Source organism: Amblyraja radiata, chromosome 28 (genome assembly GCF_010909765.2).
Source record: "Amblyraja radiata isolate CabotCenter1 chromosome 28, sAmbRad1.1.pri, whole genome shotgun sequence".
In the NCBI taxonomy this organism is placed as follows: Eukaryota; Metazoa; Chordata; class Chondrichthyes; order Rajiformes; family Rajidae; genus Amblyraja; species Amblyraja radiata.
The window spans coordinates 30,336,893-30,357,285 of NC_045983.1; the positions used below are offsets into that span (position 1 = coordinate 30,336,893).

A 20,393-nucleotide genomic window follows, 5' to 3' on the forward strand; every position below is an offset into this window, starting at 1 on the left:
AATTTTACGCATGGCTTGTTTTCAGAATGCCAGCGCCTGGGCATTATCTTAGCGCAGTCTTTTTATTGGTAGTAGACGAGACTACTCAAAGCTTGAATAATAATAAAACTAAAAACAAAATATTGCCTTTATGAATTATACATGTGCTCAAAGGTACAAGTTGAAGGCAAGTCTCAAAAGTACAATGAGTTTTGATCAAACGATCAATTTTAACATACAAACCTTTAACTCTTTTGGAAGAAGCCAACAATAAGTGGTCTTCTGGGAGGATATGAGTGATGATCTCTATGGCACGCTCAGCGTGAAATCTGTTGAGGAAAAGTACACTCAGCATTAAAAATGCAGACTGCTGCTTTTGTCAGGGGAGTGAACCTTCAAACAAAAAGTATCAGATCATTCTAAAGAAAAAGGAAAAAGAAAAAGGAGATGAGAAGGAAGGATGGAGAGCCAAACTAGTGTATGGAAGATGAGCACATCATATATAAACAATAGCAGTCATCTATAGTCAGAACACCTTACAGAATGAGCATTAAATGTGGATTGATGGGTCATGTCAATGTCTGTAAATATATTTTGTAAAATTAAAAATGTTCAAAATGTGTGAAAATATTTTATCTGCATGAATTGAGAGGATGTTCTAACTTAACATGAAGTTCTGAAAAGGATTTCTAAATCACCAGTTTTCTAAAACAAAACACGTTTAATATGCTACTAAATGACTTACCGTGCATTGTCAAACTTCCCAGAACTATAATGGTGTACATAAGAGGAATAAGCCAGGTCCTCATGAGCTGTTGCTACATGGATATTCTTGCCTCCAAACACAGACTGTCGGATGTTAAGCGCTGTCTAACAAACAAGAGTTAAAAGTCTACAATTATTAGCCTGTACATGCTACACGCATCAACTACCTACAAACTTATTTTGAGTACTCTGACCGATATCTAATTGTACAAATTAATCCATGATCAAAACTCCATTTTAGGCCACTTTATGCATGACTACACATAATGAAACTTAAATAGTTTACAATGAGTGCACTGGCACTGTGTCACAGTGACCAGAATAGTCTCAGGTTAATTAGCCAATAAGTCTTTCCTCCTTTGCCAAAGTCTTCTATATTAACTTGCCATTAGCTTTCAATATGGCCATTGGCTAACGTATAAAATTAATGCCCTCTATATTCACACCAAAGACATTAAATATTACAATACAGAATAAGAATGCAAAGGATAGTAGCATTCTTGCGCTTGCTCCAAAATTCAATAAGCTCAGAGCCGATCTTTTATTTTAGCACTACTTTCCTTCACGGAACTCCTACCGTTATGATTGTCGTAAGGTCAAAAACCTATGGATCAATGCTTGTTATATACTCTGCAATTGAAATTTTGTAACCTTCCAAAGATTCTCTACTCACTGGGAAGAAAAATCTTTTCATCCCTGCCCTGAATGTACACTGTGATCCCTTGTCTAGACACCTTAGCTGGAGAAAATACCATTCTTGCAACTAATTCAATCAAGCCCTAAGAATTTTGTACATTTTGACTCATTATTCTAGAGAGTATCGACGCAGCCTGCTTAATATCTCCTCAAATGACAAACTCAACATCCTGCAAAACAAGGTGGTAACATTTTACTCCACTCCCTCCATTGCACATATTTCCTTAGTTATGGAACCAAAAACATCTCCCAAAGGATAATATTTGGATGGGAAAGAAATATGCTATGGTGGAGGGAATTGCAGTTTTGGATACTGGAAACTAATGGTGTTACCAGCAATTAGACATAGAATAGTGCAGGAATGGGCCATTTGGCCCACAGGGTTTGTGCCAAACATGATGCCAAGTTAAACTGATCTAATCTGCCTGTACATGATCCCTATCCCTCTACTCCCTGCACTTCCATGTACTTATCTAAAAGACTCTTAAATGCCAACATTGGACCTGCCTCCACCTCCACTCCTGGCAATGTGTTCCAGGCCCCAACCACTCTGTAAAAAACTTGCCCTGCAAATCTCCATTAAGCATTCCCCATCTCACTTTTTAGCTATGCCTTCTGCTGTTGGGCATATCCATCCTGGGAAAATAGTTCTGATTGTCTATCCTAACTATCTCATAAGTTTACATACTTCTCTCAAGTCTTCCCTCAAACTCTGACGTTCCAGGGAAAATAATCCAAATCTATCCAACCTCTCCCTGTAACTGAAACCCTCTAATCCAATCAGCATTCTGGTAAACGTCCTCTTCACCCTCTCCAAAGCCTTCACCCTTTCCTGTAATGGTGAGACCAGAACTGCGTGCAATACCCCAAAAAATGGAACATTGGAGGAGACATGTGACTTGATTAGTGTTGGTGGAAATAAGGGGAAAGGAAAAGTGGAGGAACACAACGTTCAGAACATTATTTAAAATTGAGACTGAACAGTAACAATTTTGGGATTAATTTTTTAGAGTCGATGTAGACACACAAGGAGAATCTGGTATACGGTTGTGAATGGTATTGAAGTTGAGAATGAGGTGAATTATTGAGCTGAAAGGTTAGTGAGCAAAGCACGTGCTTGAGTATAGAGGTGACAACTCAAGCACAAATTGCAGAACTGATAATCTGAAGTATAGGCGGAGACAGACCAAGATAGTGGTCAAATTAGGCTTTTTATAATATCTACTTGATTGAATATAGTTAGCAAAAACTGTCTGGTTTAGTTTGAGAGAGAGTACAGGGAAGACTGCATGGTATTTGTGTCAGGTTCATAGATGTTTACTCTGATCTTCCAAAACTTTAGCCTGAGAAAATACCAGGTCATCTAATGCAGCATGTCAGACAAAGTCCAAGAATAGACTTCCTCTATTCAAATAAGCACATGCAAAGAGGATTGGTACAAATCTCAATGTTCCAACGTACCTGATAAATAGCCACTGATTGACAAATATTATCTACGTTCAGCAAGTAAAATCCATAATCTAAGAGGGTATCAGAATATTTGGGATGCTTGGGTCCAAAATGCTCCCTGAAAATAAATGGCTTTAGTTAATATTAGGTCACGTATTATCACAATTCAGACAATTTTACATTGCCCCTTACATTTGACCTCCCAAAGTGGAACACCTCACACTTGCCCGGATTAAACTGCATCGGCCATTTCTCTGCCCGTATCTGTAGCAGATCTATATTCTGCTGGATATCTTGACAGCCTTCTTCATAACCTACCACTACAGCAATCTTGGTGTCATCTATAAACTTACTAATCAACCTGTCTGCAGAACTCCATTGGTCACAGACCTCCAGCCTGTATGTTGTCCTTCCACCTCAACCCTCTGTCTTCTATCAGTAAGGCGGTTCTGAATCCACACGGCCAAATCACTGTTAATCCCGTGCATCCTAATGGTCCACACTATCATGGGGGGGACCTTACCTAAGATCCATGTAGACGACGTCCACTGCCCTACCCTCATCGATCAACTTCATCACCTCCTTAAACAATTGGATCAAGTTAGAAAGACATGACCTGCCATGTACATGGCCATGCTGACTGTTACTAATTAACCCATTCTCTTCCAAATGGGAGTAAATCCTATTGCAAAGTATCCTCTCCAATAGCTGACCTACCATTAATGTGAGGCTCACTGGCCTATATTTCCCTGGATCTCTCGTGTTGCCTTCTTAAATAAAGGAACAACATTAGCTCCTCTCCAGTCCCCTAGGACCTCGCCTGTGGCTAGAGAAGATGCAAAGATATTCGTCATGGCTCCCACAATCTCCTTTCTTGCCTCCCTCAATGACCTGGGTTAAATCTCATCTGGTTCTGTGGATTTATCCACCTAAAGAATCTTCAACACCTCCTTCTTCTTAATCTCAAACTGCCCTTGCATATTAGTATTTTCCACACTGATCTCACTGTCCTCCATGTCCTTTTTTTTTTTTAAACCAAAAAGAATTTAATCAATTATTAAAAATAATATTTACAGTACAATATAAAACGAAACAAAACACACCACCATAATACACGTCAAACAAACATATGAAATAAACTCCTATACAACTATATTACAATCCCCATCGAGGATGACTTCCACCCCAAGCGGTCCCGGAAAACCCCCAGGGCGCCCGTGGACAGCGTGTCGACCCTCTCAAGTGCCACCAGGACGCGGATGTAATCCCGGAAAAGGGGCAGGCAGCCGGCTCGGGCAGAGCCCTCTTCCGCCTGGCGCCGTGACTCGCAGATGGCCAGGCCTACTACCCATGACCTTCTCCTTGGTGATAACAGATGCAAAGCACTAGCACATCCCCAGACTCCACACACAAATTCCAAGCATGAATCAACACAGCTTGATACTTTTACACGAGAACTTACCGTGCTAAATACACTGCATGCTTTATTAACTGCTCTGCCTTCTTGAATTCTCGCTTCACCACACATGCCTGTAAAGCAAAATTAATTCAATTCCAAGCAACTTGATGACCCGAATGTAATTTGGAGATTGTAATGATGATCAATTATAAAGTTAGCGTTATTGATATTCGGAACTTATTAAAGATATCAGTATTGAGTACAGTTAAACAAAGCTGCACAAGAACAGACCCTTCATGATACCAATAATGCCAAATTAAACTAACCACATCTGCCTGCACAATCCATATCTTTACAATCGTTGCATCTTCACGTGCCTATCTAAATGCCTCTCAAACATCACTAGGATATTAGCTTCCACGCCCCGTATCCTTGACAGTGCCTTCCAGGCACCAACCACTGTCAAAAAAACCATCCTGCACATCTCATTTAAACTTTCCCACTCACCTTAAAATGCACTCTCATTAGTGTTCAACATTTATACCCTGGGAAACTGCACTATTAATGCATCTCATAATTTTATAAACCTCTATCAGGTCTCCCCTCACCCTCCAAACTGCAGAGAAAACAATTCAAGTTTGTTCATCTTCTCCCTATAGTCAATATACTCCAATCCAGGAAGCAACTCATCTGCATCCTCTCGAAAGCCTTCGTAATAGTGTGGCGACCATAACTGCACACAATATTCTAAATGTTGCCTAACAAATGTCATATACAGCTTCAATATGACTTCCTGACCCTTACACTTAATGCCTCAACGGATGTGGGTTAAGGCTATGCAAATTTATACTATTAGATTTTGAATTTCGGTACAATTAGTTGGAGCAAGGTTTTACGATGGTTGTATACTACAGATTAATTGAAAGAGGTAACGACTCAGCACCCTTTGATTCATTATAATCTTCATTATTTAAACATTAACCAAAATAAAAAACTACTCACTTTTGAAGCTTGTCTCAAAACATCAACTGCTACTTTCACTGGCAAGCCAACAGTGATTTCCTTCATTGCTTCTACACACCATTTATAAGCCTATTAACAAAGATAAAAGCATTTTAATTGCATGCCTTTTAAACACCAGACGCAACAAGTTTAATTAATTGTTACAATTTAAAAAAATCATTTTATGATAATGATTGCAATAATTTTGACCATATTAAAGGTTATGCTACAATAATCATTCATATTTCATTAGGTGGATGAAACACAAGCAATTCAGTGCACATTTGACATGAGCCTATCTCCAAGGTCACTGGATGGCCACAAAAAGATTCCAGCTCAATTATGGTGGCAATGTGGCGCAGCGGTAGAGCTGCTGCCTTACATTGCCAGAGACCCAGGTTCGATGCTGACTATGGGTGCGGTCTGTACGGGTTTGTACATTCTCCATGTGACTTTGTGGGTTTTCTCCGGTTTCCTGCCTCACTCAAGACGTACAGGTTTGTAGGTTAGGCTTAGGTAAAATTGTAAATTGTCCATAGTGTAGGATTGTGATAGTGTAAGGGGTGATCGCAGAGTGAAGTGGACTGAAAGACCCGTTTCCACGCTGTTTCTCCAAAGTCTATTATTTTTAACTACTTAAATCTACATTGCACTCCAAATGATTAAAATGTACATTAAGGTTCCTTGATGTACAGGAAATATCAATGTAGAATCAAAATTAACCTTTCCAAAAACTAGCAAAGTGCCCATAAGAAACAAAATTATCCGCTAATATAGGAATGATTTTCGATAAAAACAATTTAGGCAAAGAAAATGTAACACAGTAGCAAAAGAGAACACAGTGCTTCTGGAAAAGCATGAACATATTTGCACAATATTTTTAACATGACCTGAATATGTGAAAGGAACCCTCATTCTTTCTGGTTAACATTTATTTATACCTTAATGATCTATGTTATACTTTGTTCAGGCAGATGAGATCTCAACAGATTGGAAGTCAACACCCATTTCAGCAACAAATCAACAAATATGCACGTGCCTATGCTGCAGTGTCAAAGGTGCCCCTTTTCTGAGAATGTGGAGACATGTTGAAACTTAACAAACCCTACCTTGTCTGGCAAGTTGAGACCCGGCAAACTTTCCCAGAGCCCAAACCAATATTTCACGTACTGCAACGTAATTATTCACTTCACTTCAATATTTGTGCACAGTTCATGGCACATTTCAAGAGTGATTAGATTTCAAAAGTAATGCTGCTATGGAGAACATATAGCATTCTAATACATGACAGGTATTTGTCAGGAGTCCTTGGATGTTGGCCTCTGTTATTTTTAAACAAAATTTGCAAACACGCAATTTAAAATGTGTTTTTAATGGTAATGCTACCTAAGGGACAATAATGATACTGAATGTATAACTCCAACCAGCGTGATAAAAGCAAGTAACAATGATTATTTCATTTGTATTCATTTTCACTCGTATCTGAGCATAATGACATACTGCAGTGCTGCTGCAGGGACTTGAACTCTCCTTCAACTTGCGATCTGGACAGAGGAACGGCAGGACATTCCAACATGAAAAACGTTACATAAACCTCGTACATAAAAGGTAATAGAAACAAACTTTCAGGGATGCACCAAAGACATTTGTTGGGAAACGTCACAGCTAATTTCCCCTTTATTGGAACAAGAAACCAGGATGATATTTTGTGAGCTCATGCACAGCAAAGATTGAGATTAGTTTATCATGCGCATGAATTTGGACTATCATATTGCACATTATTTGCATACAATTTGAAATTTTGAACAACGTTCAAACATTAAAAAAAAAACCTATTCAGATTTTCTGATGTGCAATTAAAATAAAATATGCAGCACTTTTTGGACAGAGCCTACCTCATCATAATGACTTTTAGCAAAAAGTAGTGCACAGAGCTCTCCAAACAGCGCTGCTCTATTTGCCTGATGGCCATGTTTTGCCAACTTTTCAATGTAGGTCTGAGCCAGTTTGTACGTCTCTTCCCCCAAGTGGTATTTACAATTGCCATTACGCACATGGAGCAACCTTGAAAATAAATACATTAGAATTATAACAAATTGTAACTCAGACAAATCAATACTTTTCCACACTTTGTAGTTAAAGTTGCTTTTCGTAGATAATACTTTGGAATTTCTTTGCACTCCTTGGTTCAATAGAGCGTGTGCTGGACACCACAGAAATTCAAATGAAAGTGCTTGCATTAGAATACCAAGTGTAAACTGCCTCAGTAAATCTCCAGGTTACTAGGAATGCAAGAGCACACAATATCTATGCAGCCAAATTTCGTATTTCTGGCTGCACAGATGCAGAACCCATGTGGCATATACTATGTACTGTAGTACTGAAATGTTATCTATCACGATGGTCCGAAAGTACAGAATTAAAAATGAACATCAGCTCATTCTGCATGAACACACAGAAAGGAATTTTTATTTTCTTATAGCGGAACAAAGCTAAAGCTTAAATGGAACGCTGAATCACAATGTGAAAACTGGTGGAGTAACATTTGCAACTTTCCCATCCTCTGGAACCACTAGTGATTCGTGAAAGACCACTACTGATACCGCCACAATCTGGAAAGCTACTTGGTGTGTAGTCCATCTTTTCCAGGTGACTTATCTACTGGAGTTATCAACTCCACTAAGTTCTGCCCCTGACTCTCTTGAATGTCTGGCATGTTGCTGGTGTCGTCCAGTGTGAAGACTGATGCAAAAAACGTAGCAATGAATCCGCCATTTCTTTATTCCTCACTGCTTGAGCGGCACGGTGGCGCAGCGGTGGAGTTGCTGCTTTACAGTGCTTGCAGCGCTGGAGGCCCGGGTTCAATCCCGACTACAGGTGCTGTTTGTCCGGAGTTTGTATGCTATCACTCCAAAGACGTACAGGTTTGTAGGTTACTTGGCTTGTTTAAATGTAAATTGTCCCCAGTGTGTGTAGGATAGTGTTAATGTGCGGGGATCTCTGGTCGGTGGGGACTCGGTGGGCCAAAGGGTAGGAAAGAACTGCAGATGATGGTTTGAATTCAAGGTAGACACAAAATGCTGGAGTAACTCAGCGGGACAGGCAGCATCTTTGGAGAGAAGGAAATGGGTGACGTTTTGGGTCGAGACCCTTCTTCAGTCCTGCTGAGTTACTCCAGCATTTTGTGTCTACCTTCGGTGGGACCCAAGGGCTTGTTTCCGTGCTGCATCTCTAAACTAAACTTCTCCAGAGATCCAGTGTTCATTCTTGCCTCACTCTTACTCTTTATAGATCTGAAGAAACTTTTGGTATCCTCTTTTATATTATTGGCTAGCTTACTTTCATATTTCACCTTTTCTCACCTTATTGCCTTTTTAACTGCCTTCTGGTGTTTTTTTTTTAAAGCTTCCCAATTCTCTTGCTTACCACTAATCTTTGCAATATTATATGCCTTCTCTTTTACTTTTGCTACCTTGCCAACCATGGTCACCTCATTCTCCCTTTTGGAATGTTTCCTGCTCTTTGGGATTAAAAGACCCAGAGTTTAAATTAGATTGGCAGGAGGGCGGGATCTCGTACAGGACAGAGGCACGTGAGAGGCTAGAAGTTGGTATGGAGGATGGCGTGGGAAAAGTTAGTGGACAGAATAGGCAGGTAAAATGCGGAGAGCGAGGAAGGAGGGTTGGTTTAAACTGCACGTATTTTAATGCAAGGGGCCTGACGGGCAAGGCAGATGAGCTCAGGGCATGGATACTGGGACGTTGTAGCCATGACTGAAACCTGGTTAAGGGAGGGGGCAGGACTGGCAGCTCAATGTTCCGGGGTACAGGAGCTTCAGGAGAGACGGGGGTGAGTGAAAAAGGAGGGGGGTTTTCATTGTTAGTTAAGCAGGATGTTACTGCAGTGATCAGGGGTGACATTATGGACGGTTCGTCTAGTAAGGCTGTATGGGTGGAGCTGAGGAACAAGAAAGGGATGATCACCTTGTTGATCCCCGACTTGTCAATGGGAATTAGAAGAACAAATGTGCCCAGAGATTGCAGCCAAGTGCAGGTTAAATAAGGTTGTTGTACTTGGGGATTTTAACTTTCCCAATGTAGACTGGAAAAATCATAGAGTGATGGGTTTACATGGGGTGCAATTCCTCAAAAGTGTTCAGGAGTGTTTTCTTAAGCAGTGCGTAGAGGCCCCCACACATGAGAGGGCAACGCTGGATCTAGTATTGGGAAATTGGGAAAGGCAAGTTAATGAAGTGTTTGTGGAAGAGCATTTTGGGAGCAGTGACCACAGTTCGATTAGGTTTAAGATAGTTATGGATAGGGACAGAGAGGGTCCACGTGTTAAAATGCACAACTGGGGCAAGGCCAACTTTGAGGGTATGAGAGAAGGTCTCGCTCAAGTTGACTGGAGCAGGTTATTTGAGGGGAAAGGAACTTTGGCCAAGTGGGATGTTTTTAAAAGGGTACTGAAGAGAGCTCAGGGTGTGTACGTCCCCGTTAGAGTGAAGGACAAAGCAGGCAAATGTAAGGAAGGTACACAAAATTGCTGGAGGAACTCAGCGGGTGCAGCAGCATCTATGGAGCGAAGGAAATAGGCGACGTTTCGGCGAAATAGGCGACACAAATGTAAGGAAGCTTGGCTGACGAGGGAAATTGAGGCGTTGGTCAAAAACAAGAAGAATGCATGGGACAGGTATAGGCAACTGGGATCGTGCATCCGTGGAGAAGTTTCGGGAGCTAAGGAGTAAACTGAAAAAGGAGAACCGAAGGGCAAAAAGGGGCCAGGAGATTGCTCTGGCGGATTGTATTAAGGACAATCCCCAAAGATTTTATAAATACATTAGGGTGAAAAGGGTAACTTGAGAGAGAGTGGGACCGCTCAGGAATCAAAGCGGTCACCTCTGTGTGGAGCCACAGGGGATGGGCAAGGTCCTAAATGAGTATTTCTCCTCTGTATTTAGCGAGGAGAAAGACAGTAGGACAGAGGAACTTGGGCAGTCAATGGAAGCGTTTTCAGAGCAGTCAGTGTTACCGGCGAAGAAGTACTGGTTACTGTTGTGTATGAAGGTAGACAAATCTCCAGGGCCTGATCAGATATATCTAAGGACATTGCGGGAAACTAGAGAGGAAATTGCGGGAGCCCTGGTTGAAAATTACGAGTCGTCCTTATTAAATACAGGAGAGGTGCCGGAAGACTAGAGGGTGGAAAATGTTGTGCCTCTTTTCAAAAAGAGCTGCAGGGAAAATGCCGGGAACTATAGGCTGGTGAGCTTAACATCTGTAGTTGGAAAGTTACTAGCAAGTATTCTGAGCGATAGGTTATACGAGTAGGGGAATCGATGACCAGAGGACGTAGGTTCAAGGTGAAAAGGAAAAGATTTAATAGGAATCTGAGCAGTAACTTTTTCACACAAAGGGTGGTGGGTGTATGGAACAAGCTGCCAGAGGAGGTTGTTGAAGCTGGGACTATCCCATCGTTTAAAAAACAGTTAGACAGGTACATTGAAAGGACATGTTTGGAGGGATATGGACCAAGCATAGGCAAGTGGGACTAGTGTAGCTGGGACACTGTTAGCCAGTGTGGGCAAGTTGGGCTGAAGGGCCTGTTTCCACACTGTATCCCTCTATGACTCTTCTGAATTACTCTCAGAAACTCCTGCCACTGCTTCTCCAGCGTCATTCCTGCTGGGGTCCCTGTCCAATCAACTTTACCCAGCTCTTCCCTCATGCTGCTGTAGTGACACTTTAATGAACAGCATAATTTCAATTTTGGTCCAAATAAACCAAAAAAAAACAAAGGATAAAGTCTGAAGTAACCCATCGGGACAGGCAGCATCTCTGGATAGAAGGAATGGGTGACGTTTCGGGTCGAGACCCTTCTTCAGCCGACCCGAAACATCACCCATTCCTTCTATCCAGAGATGTTGCCTGTCCCACTGAGTTGCTCCAGCATTTTGTGTCCATCTTCAGTGCAAACCAGCATATGCAGTTCCTTCCTACACAAAGGATAAAGTATAACTTCTCCATCACTGATTTAAAGGATATACCATGCAATTAATCATACTCTAGAGTACAAGTTGATCCTTTTTATCTGATGTTGAAGACAGGTCTTATTCACGATTTAACTAATTTATATTATTTAGGAACTAAAATAGACTGCTTAATCTTATTGGCGATGGCTAGTTAAGTCAAAATAGAACAGTAGATTTAGCAGTAGATTTGATTATCCCTCGTGCCAAATTGCTGCATCCTGTAATCAAACTGCTTGTACTTTACAGTTAGCAAAGATCTTCCATCATAAGCAATTTTTGAAGTGGATTTCATCCCCCATAAAGAACCAGAACCATTTTGACAGAAACCACAACAAACATCAAGCGCTGATTTACACAAAAATATTTTGCAAACAAGTTACTAGCGAGTATTCTGAGTGATAGGTTATACGGGCATCATGAGAGGAATAGATCGGGTAGATGCACAGAGTTTCTTGTCCAGAGTAGGGGAATCGATTGCAAACAAAATATTTTAGTCAAGTTCCCAATTAGCTTATTAATAATTTCTGTAGAAAATGTATAATTCTTCATGACCATCGGATTTAATTGTGTTTGCATTCGCCCACTTGAGAGGCATGAGCATATAATTATAATTAAGATGCAGCACAAAGAACTGTAGATGCTGGTTTATAATATTATATACAAAGTGCTGTAGTGATTCAGCAGGTCAGGCTGTACATCTGGAGAACATGGATAGGTGTGATTTCGGGCCGAGACCTTTCTTCAGATTTATTATAGTGGGGAGAGGGGGCGGGGGGGGGGTAGAGAAGCTGGAAGAGAAGGGGGGGAAAGGACAAAGTCTGGCAAATGTAACAGGCAAGGGCATTAAGCTGGATCATTCCTCTCTTCACAAATACTACCCATCTATTGAATACTTCCAGCATTCATCGTCGATGTTTAGGTATTCATCAGCTACTACACTTTAAAAGACTGCAGTAAACTATTACAGGTCTACCACCTATTTCTCGGCATCCTTGGTTCCAGGATATTTCTGGATTATCCAGACCAGAGGTCACGGCCTCCAAGTGGAGTCCAACGGTGCTTTAAACGTCCACCTAGGACGCAGGGGTGGCAAGATACCGGCCTATATAGTCGGCTATGGGAGGGGGGGGGGGGGGGGGCGGATCTGCCAGCTCTGGCCAGGCCAGAGTCCCGGCCGCGGTGAGTAAATTCGACCTGCCGATCAGCCGTGGAAATCCTGGTGCGGTCAAGCTTGGCCGCCTCACCCTGCCTTGGCGCCACATTTTCAGGGGGGGGGGGGGGGGGGGGGATTTCAACTGCGCTCTCGTATTTTTGGTAATTAAAGGAGGACCAGTTGCCGGAAAATCGTTGGTGGACCTGTGCAATATTTAACTACTTTATAACATAGACCACACCTGAAAAGTAATGAATTGACTGCAGTTGCGAAACAGGCTATTTAAAAAGATGTATCTGTCCGCCACACACCTGACACAGCATTCCACAGCACGAAACCAATGAAGCACCTCATCGTGGAGCGAGCACAGCTGAAGACAGGAAAGGAACACCTTCTCAGCATCACTGTACCAGCCTGCATCAGAAAGAAACCCACCTGTAGAAATGTAAAACAAAAATAAAATGATCAAACATGGTCTTGCTTTACTGCTCCAATACATTTCTTTGGCTTATGGTATTTTATATAGCTTTCAAGTATATGTACATAATCAGAGGCACGCCATCAAACTATATTCCATTTAAATTCAGCTGACCTTTCATTATGTAATTAAAAAAGGCTTTGGAACAGTTGCCTCAACTGTCCAAAAATAACTGAAATAACTTGCTGCTTTCTAATTTTAGTTTCCATTAATCACAGCAGCAGACTTACAATAAATGAACTGGATTGTACCATGAGTACTCATTCAGCTGATCATGAAGTTAAGCACACAATTCAATTTCTAATGAACATCACGGCCATCAAATGTCTAGTTTGTGTATTATTGTTATGTCTGCTGAGGTACAGTAAAAAGCTTTTGTTTGCGTGCGATCCAGTTACAATAAGACTATACATGGATACAATTAAGCCTTCAGGGCCTGTCCCACTTGGGCGTCATTTGCGCGTCACGCAGGTGGCGAGCGAAGATTTTGAGAATTCCAAAATCCTGGGGCGCCGCGCGCTACCGTGCATCACTGCCTACACCACCATGTCTCACCACGCGCACGTAATGCACGGCATACGCGCGTCGTGACGCGTAAATGATGTCGCGTAAATGACGCCCAAATAAGACAGGCCCTTTCCACAGAGCACAAAGGATAAAGGTTCAACATTTAGTGCAAAGATATAAATCCGATAATTTCCATTTAAAGATAATTCTAGCTGATGAGGGCCGTTCAGTTGCCTGATAACAGCTGCAAAGAAACTATCCCTGAATCTGGAGGCATGTGTTTTCAACCTTCTGTACCTCTTGCCTGATGGAAGAGGGGAGAAGAGGGAGGGACTGAGATGAGACTCATCCTTGATTCTGCTGGCGACATTGCAGAGGCAGTGTGAAGTGTAAATGTAGTTGATGGGAGGGAGGCTGGTTTGTCTGATGGTCTGGGCTACATCCACAACTCACTGCAATTTCTTGCGGTCTTGCATGGAGTGGTCTTGGAGCGTCAGATTAAAGTCTTGCATTAATCAAAGCTTTCACAGCTACTTTTCAGCTGATGATCAACAACCGTGCAACAGGCCATTTCTCCAGCATGCATTTATATCTATAACTCCATCTTCTTTTTCAAATTACTGAGAGCAAGATAGACCCTTGTCCATTTCAATAGAACATTATAATGCTCGAGGTCACAGTGAAAATAGAATAAACAGATCTTTTTGGGATAAAACATCCAACTAAATATTTATCCCTCATCCCACTCCCACATCACCAGAGGTGACTTAGAAAGTACAAACTGTTTATTATGTCTTTGTTGATCACCAGAACAGCAGATGACACATGAATCAAAAGAAATCAGCGAGTCGGGTGAACTATAGCTCTGTTGTGGGCTGGCATGGTTCTGATGGGCTAAATAGTTTCTTTCCTCATTAGTCACATGTGGAGAATATGAGGGAATTTGCCACATTAATGTTATAAATGGTCACCTAGCTGACTTTTGTGAATGCTTCATCTTTGAATACAGAAGCATCTAGCAAATCGAAAGGATTTATGTAACCACGCTGAGTTTTTCAAACGCTTGGCTGGTTCTGGAAGATTTCACAAATCCCATTCCGAATCATCAGCTAAGCCCTATGACCCCATCGATACAAGCAGACACTACCTCCAAAATCTTCTATTTTCCTCTTCTACATATTGCACTCTGCAAGCTATTTCATGAGCCACTCACTTTCCTTGTTTTTATTTAAATCTCTATACACTCAATTTGTTTAACATACTTAATTTGAAGTGTAAAATGTCAAGGAAAATCAATTTAGCTGCAAAATATTTTTCGGCTGATGTTCCCCAGCGTCATGTTTACACAAGAAATTTTAAGGAACAAAGAAAAACCTTTCTTATAAATAAAACTGAGGCTTCATACTTCTGTGGCGGGCCTTAGAATTGAGAATGCTTGTTTCCATGCAAATTCCATGGGTTCCTAGATGACTGACTGCTGAGGCCTACAGAAAACCTGTACATTTTGCTTCAGGTGGGGCAGAAAGGGTGGGTAGCTTGGAGGTTGTTGTGCGCATTTATATTGGGATCAATGTGATCCTGCATATAAACTCAAGGTCCCAGTGGCATCTCAAAAGTAAAGCCTTGAACGAGGAATTCCAAGGAGTCAATGGAAATGTTGCATTTTTACCTCAAAGAGATTTTCAGAATATCATTCAATCTTTAGCCTATCAATTGGGTAATTTCATTTTTGCGCCAGAACTGAGAATGGAAGTGTCCTTTTCAGAAAGTTTTTTCCTCCTTCGAAACACTGAATCCTGCATGACAGGATCAACAGAGTGTAAATAGGGCTATAATGTCAAGGCTATTGGCCTCGGAGGAATCACCGGCAGAAGGGAGCGAGTGCTGCGCAGCCGTGCTGGACCGGGCCCGGCCACCGGCCTGGAGCTGACCAGGACCCGGCTCGGCTGCCAGCGGGTGAGAATTCGGTGAGAATGAAGGACCATCGAGAGAGCCGTCATCTGCGTGAGTGTGCCGGTGGCCTACCTAGGATGGGGCCGCGTGACTCCCAATGCCGCCGAGAATAAAGAGGACCCTGTTTGGGGGCGTGCCGAGAATAAAGAGGATCTGGTGCTGGGGGGGGGGGGGGGGGGGGGGGGGGGGCACCGAGAACAAAGAGGGATGGGGGTGGGGTGGGGGGGACTGTATTGAGCTTTGAAGGCAGAGGAACTGCATTGAGCTTTGAAGGCACAGCTTTACGTGGCAACTCTTGCATATTTGTACTGTATGCAAAAAATGAATCAAGTACACTTGACAATAAAGTATCAATCAATCACTGGTTTGCTTATTCTTGATCCAGTTGAATAGGCAGCCCAAGGCTCAGACCTAGGTATGAAATAAGGCAGTGATCACTGATGCCTGGTAGGTCATGAGCTTTGTCCTGGGTTTGTCACGGTGTTATAAACAGCCATATCCACAGAACAACAAAGGTTGTGCTGGTATATGGTGGGTGACGGCAAATTTCATTATTGCCGTCCATCTTTGCCGATGTTCCAACCGATATACAAGGAATGGTCAATATTTTTCAGACCTTTCTTGTTTAGGATAGATTTTTGCTTTTAGGATTTTGAGTGCCATGATTTGCTCTCTTGTTTCACAGAATAAGTTGATGACTTGGTGATTGGCTTAAAAATGCATGGAGTGTGGTTGAGGGCAAATTTTGTAGTCGATCTTGAACACCAGCAGTAGGGGTGAAAATAACTAAGCACCCATACCTCTCACCTGTGTTGCACTGCATTGCCCACCCTGTACAAATCTGTGCTCAAATGTTAAATGATTTTTAATTTGGCCAACGTTCCCCTCTTCTTTAAAATATTTCTTAATCAAGTTTACCATTCAAGTTTGCTTGATGGCTCAACAGTGTAATGAACCAAATAATTCATTACACAGCACATAAATTTCTCCGAGTTCAACTCCTCATCCGTCTAAATCAGTTGATGGGTTGTGATGTGAAATAGTGGATCATTACTGTTATATTAAATAGCGGAATAACTCTCCTGGTTTCTGACTTCAGATATCAAGACAGTAATTTCTGCTGAATGAGCATGCAATAGAACAGCTTTGTTACAGATTAATCTTGAACCACCTTCAAAGGGAAAGCTCCAAGGACAAACAGAAACCCATCATTGTAAAACAGTGACTTAACAACTAAAAGCCCAGTCCCACGGTACGAGTTCATTCCAAGAGCTCTCCCAAGTTTAAAAAAAATCAAACTCATGGTAAGCACGGAGAATGAACGTAGCGGGTACATCGGAGCTCGGGGACTTCACTTAGCGGCTCGTAACGCTAACGGCAGGTACTCGGGAAGACTCGCTAACGGCAGGTAAGCACGGGAAGACTCGTGAAGATTTTTCAACATGTTGAAAAATGTCCACGAGAGTCCGAGTACCGACAAGTGGCCATTACCATAAATCTCCAAGTTCGAATCAGGGCAAACTCGGGAGAGCTCCTGGAATGAACTAGTACCGTGGGACAGGGCTATTATCCATTGGAAACAATAATATTAGTAAATTTGCAGAGGACACCACGACAGTGGACCCAATCACAAACAATAACGAGATGGAGTAAATAAAGACGACAAGGAGCTTAGTAACATGGTGTCAAGTTAACACCTTCGCCCTCAATGTCACTTAAGATGAAGGTGCTAGTTATTAACTTCAGGAAACAAGGTGGTATACACTCCCACGTTGGCAATGGTGCTGAACTGAAAGTGGTCGTGAGTTCATAAATTCTAAGAGTAGAATTAGGCCATTCGGTCCATCAAGACTCTGCTATTCAATCATGGCTGATCTATACTTCTCACTCAACCCCATTCTCATGCCTTTGCCCCATAACCCTTGACACCCTGACTAATCATGAATCTGTCAATTTCCACCTTAAAATATCCATTCACTTGAGAGCATTAAGTTCCTAGGCATACATATCACCAACAATTTGACCTAGACCAACCACAAAGAAGCTACGACCAAAAAAGCACACCCATGCCTCTACTTTCTCAGAAGATGAAAGAAGTTTGGCATGTCTACAATGATTCTTACCAACGTCTACAGAAGCACCATAGAAAGCATCCTATCAGGATGCATCACAGCTTGGTTTGGTAACAGCTCTGACCAAGAGTTGTAAACGTAACCCAGTCCACCACACAAACCAGCCTCCCTCCCATCGACTCCATTTACACCACGTTACCTTGGTGAAACTGCCAACATAATCAAAGACCATTTTCACGCTGGTCATTTTCTTTTCTCTCCATAGGGCAAAAGATAAAACAGCTTGAAAGCACGCATCACCAGATTCAGGAACAGCTGTTATCAGACTGCGGCTCTCTCATAAGTTAAGGGTATAGCCTTGATCTCCCAACTTACTGTACTGCAGCCCCTGCACTTTCTTTTAACCTACACTCTCTCTGGAGCTGTAACACTATAATGTTGCACACCTGATTCTGTACTCTGGTATTTTTCTCTTTACCTGTTGTAATTATGTATGGCTTGTTGTACTGATGTGTAGGTTGATTTAACTGAATAGCACACAGCATGTTTCACTGTAGCTCAGTACACATGACAATAGGATACAGATATCAATATATTTTCAAACCAAAGATAATATTGATGAAAATGCCAAATTTGAAGTGTATATTTAAAAAAACATTATTTTTAGAAAAGAGGCCCACACGACCTTTGGTTTCCCCTCAATTCAATGCATTGCAAAGTTTCAAGTGCAAATTCTGCCCAGTTTTCCACAATAATTAGTCCTGATTTTATGAAATGCTAGAAGTTGTCATGGAAGGACAAGAAAACTTATTCTTAAAACTACAGTTAAGTCTACAAGGTACACACATTTGTAGACCATTGAGGATCTAAATGGCCTGTTGATTTAAACTGGTTATTTTGGGTGGAAAGAGTATCAAGCATGTTTTAAAAGCTTAGACTATAGCATTAGACGCAATATACCTGATGAATATTTCTGTATTTGTTTCTTAAAAATTATAGCTTGACCATTTTACTAAAAATGCTTTGCTGTGTTTTTTTTGTTGTACTTATGAAACTTTACCACTGCAAAAGGTATATAGTAATTTTTTTTTATAGCAAATACTTAAGCACCACCCAATTGAGCTGGCTAATTACAAATGTTGTTTGTCGCAATAATTAAATGAGCATTTGTGGAAAATTCCAGTTGAGTAATTAAATTAAAGGCTAGATGAAACACTAAAATAAGTGTCCAATTGGAGTGGTTTCTTATCACAATTATCATATTTAATCTTTCTTAACAATGTCTACAAGATCCAAACGGACAATGCTCAAAATTAATTATTCCTAAAATTCCTGACAAAAAGGTGAATACATGCAGGAATCTTTTCCTGTCAATTGCAAAATCAAATCACATATTGTTGTAGGAATTGGAGGGGGGGGGGGGGGGGGGGGTGGCTTTAACTGTTAAAAATTAAACATGAAATCTTAGAGACCAAAGACAATTTAAGAGAGAGCATTATACATTAGCTCGGACAGTAAGTTCAAGATAAAGCAGTTGAGCATTTAATAAAAACTGCAGTGCCAATTTAAAAAATCTAAATGTCTGACCAAGTTACATATAATTTATAAGTTCAAAGACCGTTTAAACACGGCACTGGGCTCATATTTAACAATCTAATTCTCACATTTACGAAATTAGATCGAGCAACTGACAGGATCAGTTATTTTAATATTAATTGAAAAATGTTATTGCTACATTTACTCACTGCACCTTCTAAAGCAACAGCTGCAAAACCTCTAGTTAAATTATATCCCTGTCTTTCCCCAACTGTTCAAAATAGTGCATGAATATCTAATAAATTGTATTCAGCAAGAATTATGTTCGAGGCAATTTTATTTATAACCATACGTACATTTAATTCGAACTTTCAATATTGAACAGAATGGAATTTGTGTATTTTATTTAGATTGTTAACACAAATTGTTCATCATGAATATTTAAAGTCAAAGTCACAATTGCTAAAAAAAAATGAAAAAGGTAGTAAATGACTTGTGTCCAATGCTAACGAAACAGAAGAGCTATCAGCAGAAACACTAGCTTTCAAATTCACAGAATTTTGACCGACAGTTTAGCAATTATGAATAAATGATGAAAAGGAGAACAAAGGGGGAGCTGATACAGGGGAACCGCCGTTAGGGAAGGGGAGGAGAGGAGGGATGGAGAACAAAGGAGGACATGGCATGGGATGCATTGTAACTGTGTCAGCGCCCTTCATGTGGCGACTCTATGCATACCTTGGGTATGCAAAACAAAGACTTGTCACATGAGACAATATTGTACTCATTCATTCAAGTCTAGAATTTCCACACAAAAAAAAAAATCCACAGAATTCTTGGAAAAGATTTTTGAAAAAAAAATAAATGACCTATTGTTAAAGTCAGTGGTTCAAACAAATGTAGGAAGTAATGAGAAATTGATTATAGAGGAAAAAAATCAAAACATATGTATTTTTCAAACTTGTGGAGACAAATTCAAAATTAACAAGAGAGACCATCAAAACGCAATGCAAGATGGAGGGGCAGTATTGTCTTCAAGAACAACGCAGCACAAGAACCTACCATCACACCATGATCCAAATACATTTATTTCCTAACCCTAACCCTAACCCAAGCAATTTTTAAAATCAATTTAAAAACAGGGCTTACCTAACACAAAGCCAAGTTGGATTGCTTTCTCTTTTACGTGGGCATCTGACTCTTCAATATAGGAACACCGCCTGCTGAAGGAATTTGCTAATACTGAAGCCACCTTTACTCCGTGGTCCATTAAAGCTTGGAAACAGTGATGCAGGAGATGCCTAAAAGAGAGAACTTCTGCATGAGAGCCAACTTAAAAAGATCCTTTGGTACAACCAACTTTTACCTTTACA

At 41.0% G+C, this 20,393-nt stretch overlaps 1 protein-coding gene across 1 annotated transcript in view; it reads right to left on the minus strand.

Moving 5' to 3' along the window:
• The window catches only part of appbp2 (amyloid beta precursor protein binding protein 2), a 56,504-nt gene that overhangs the window by 13,397 nt on the left and 22,714 nt on the right, over positions 1-20,393 (minus strand). Inside the window, exons 3-10 of the mRNA XM_033046207.1 lie at positions 20,170-20,321; positions 12,786-12,909; positions 7,186-7,354; positions 5,291-5,380; positions 4,352-4,419; positions 2,902-3,007; positions 725-849; positions 223-308 (exon numbers count right to left, since the gene is read on the minus strand). Coding sequence (XP_032902098.1) covers positions 223-308; positions 725-849; positions 2,902-3,007; positions 4,352-4,419; positions 5,291-5,380; positions 7,186-7,354; positions 12,786-12,909; positions 20,170-20,321 — 920 coding nt within the window. The remainder of the gene's footprint in view (positions 1-222; positions 309-724; positions 850-2,901; positions 3,008-4,351; positions 4,420-5,290; positions 5,381-7,185; positions 7,355-12,785; positions 12,910-20,169; positions 20,322-20,393) is intronic.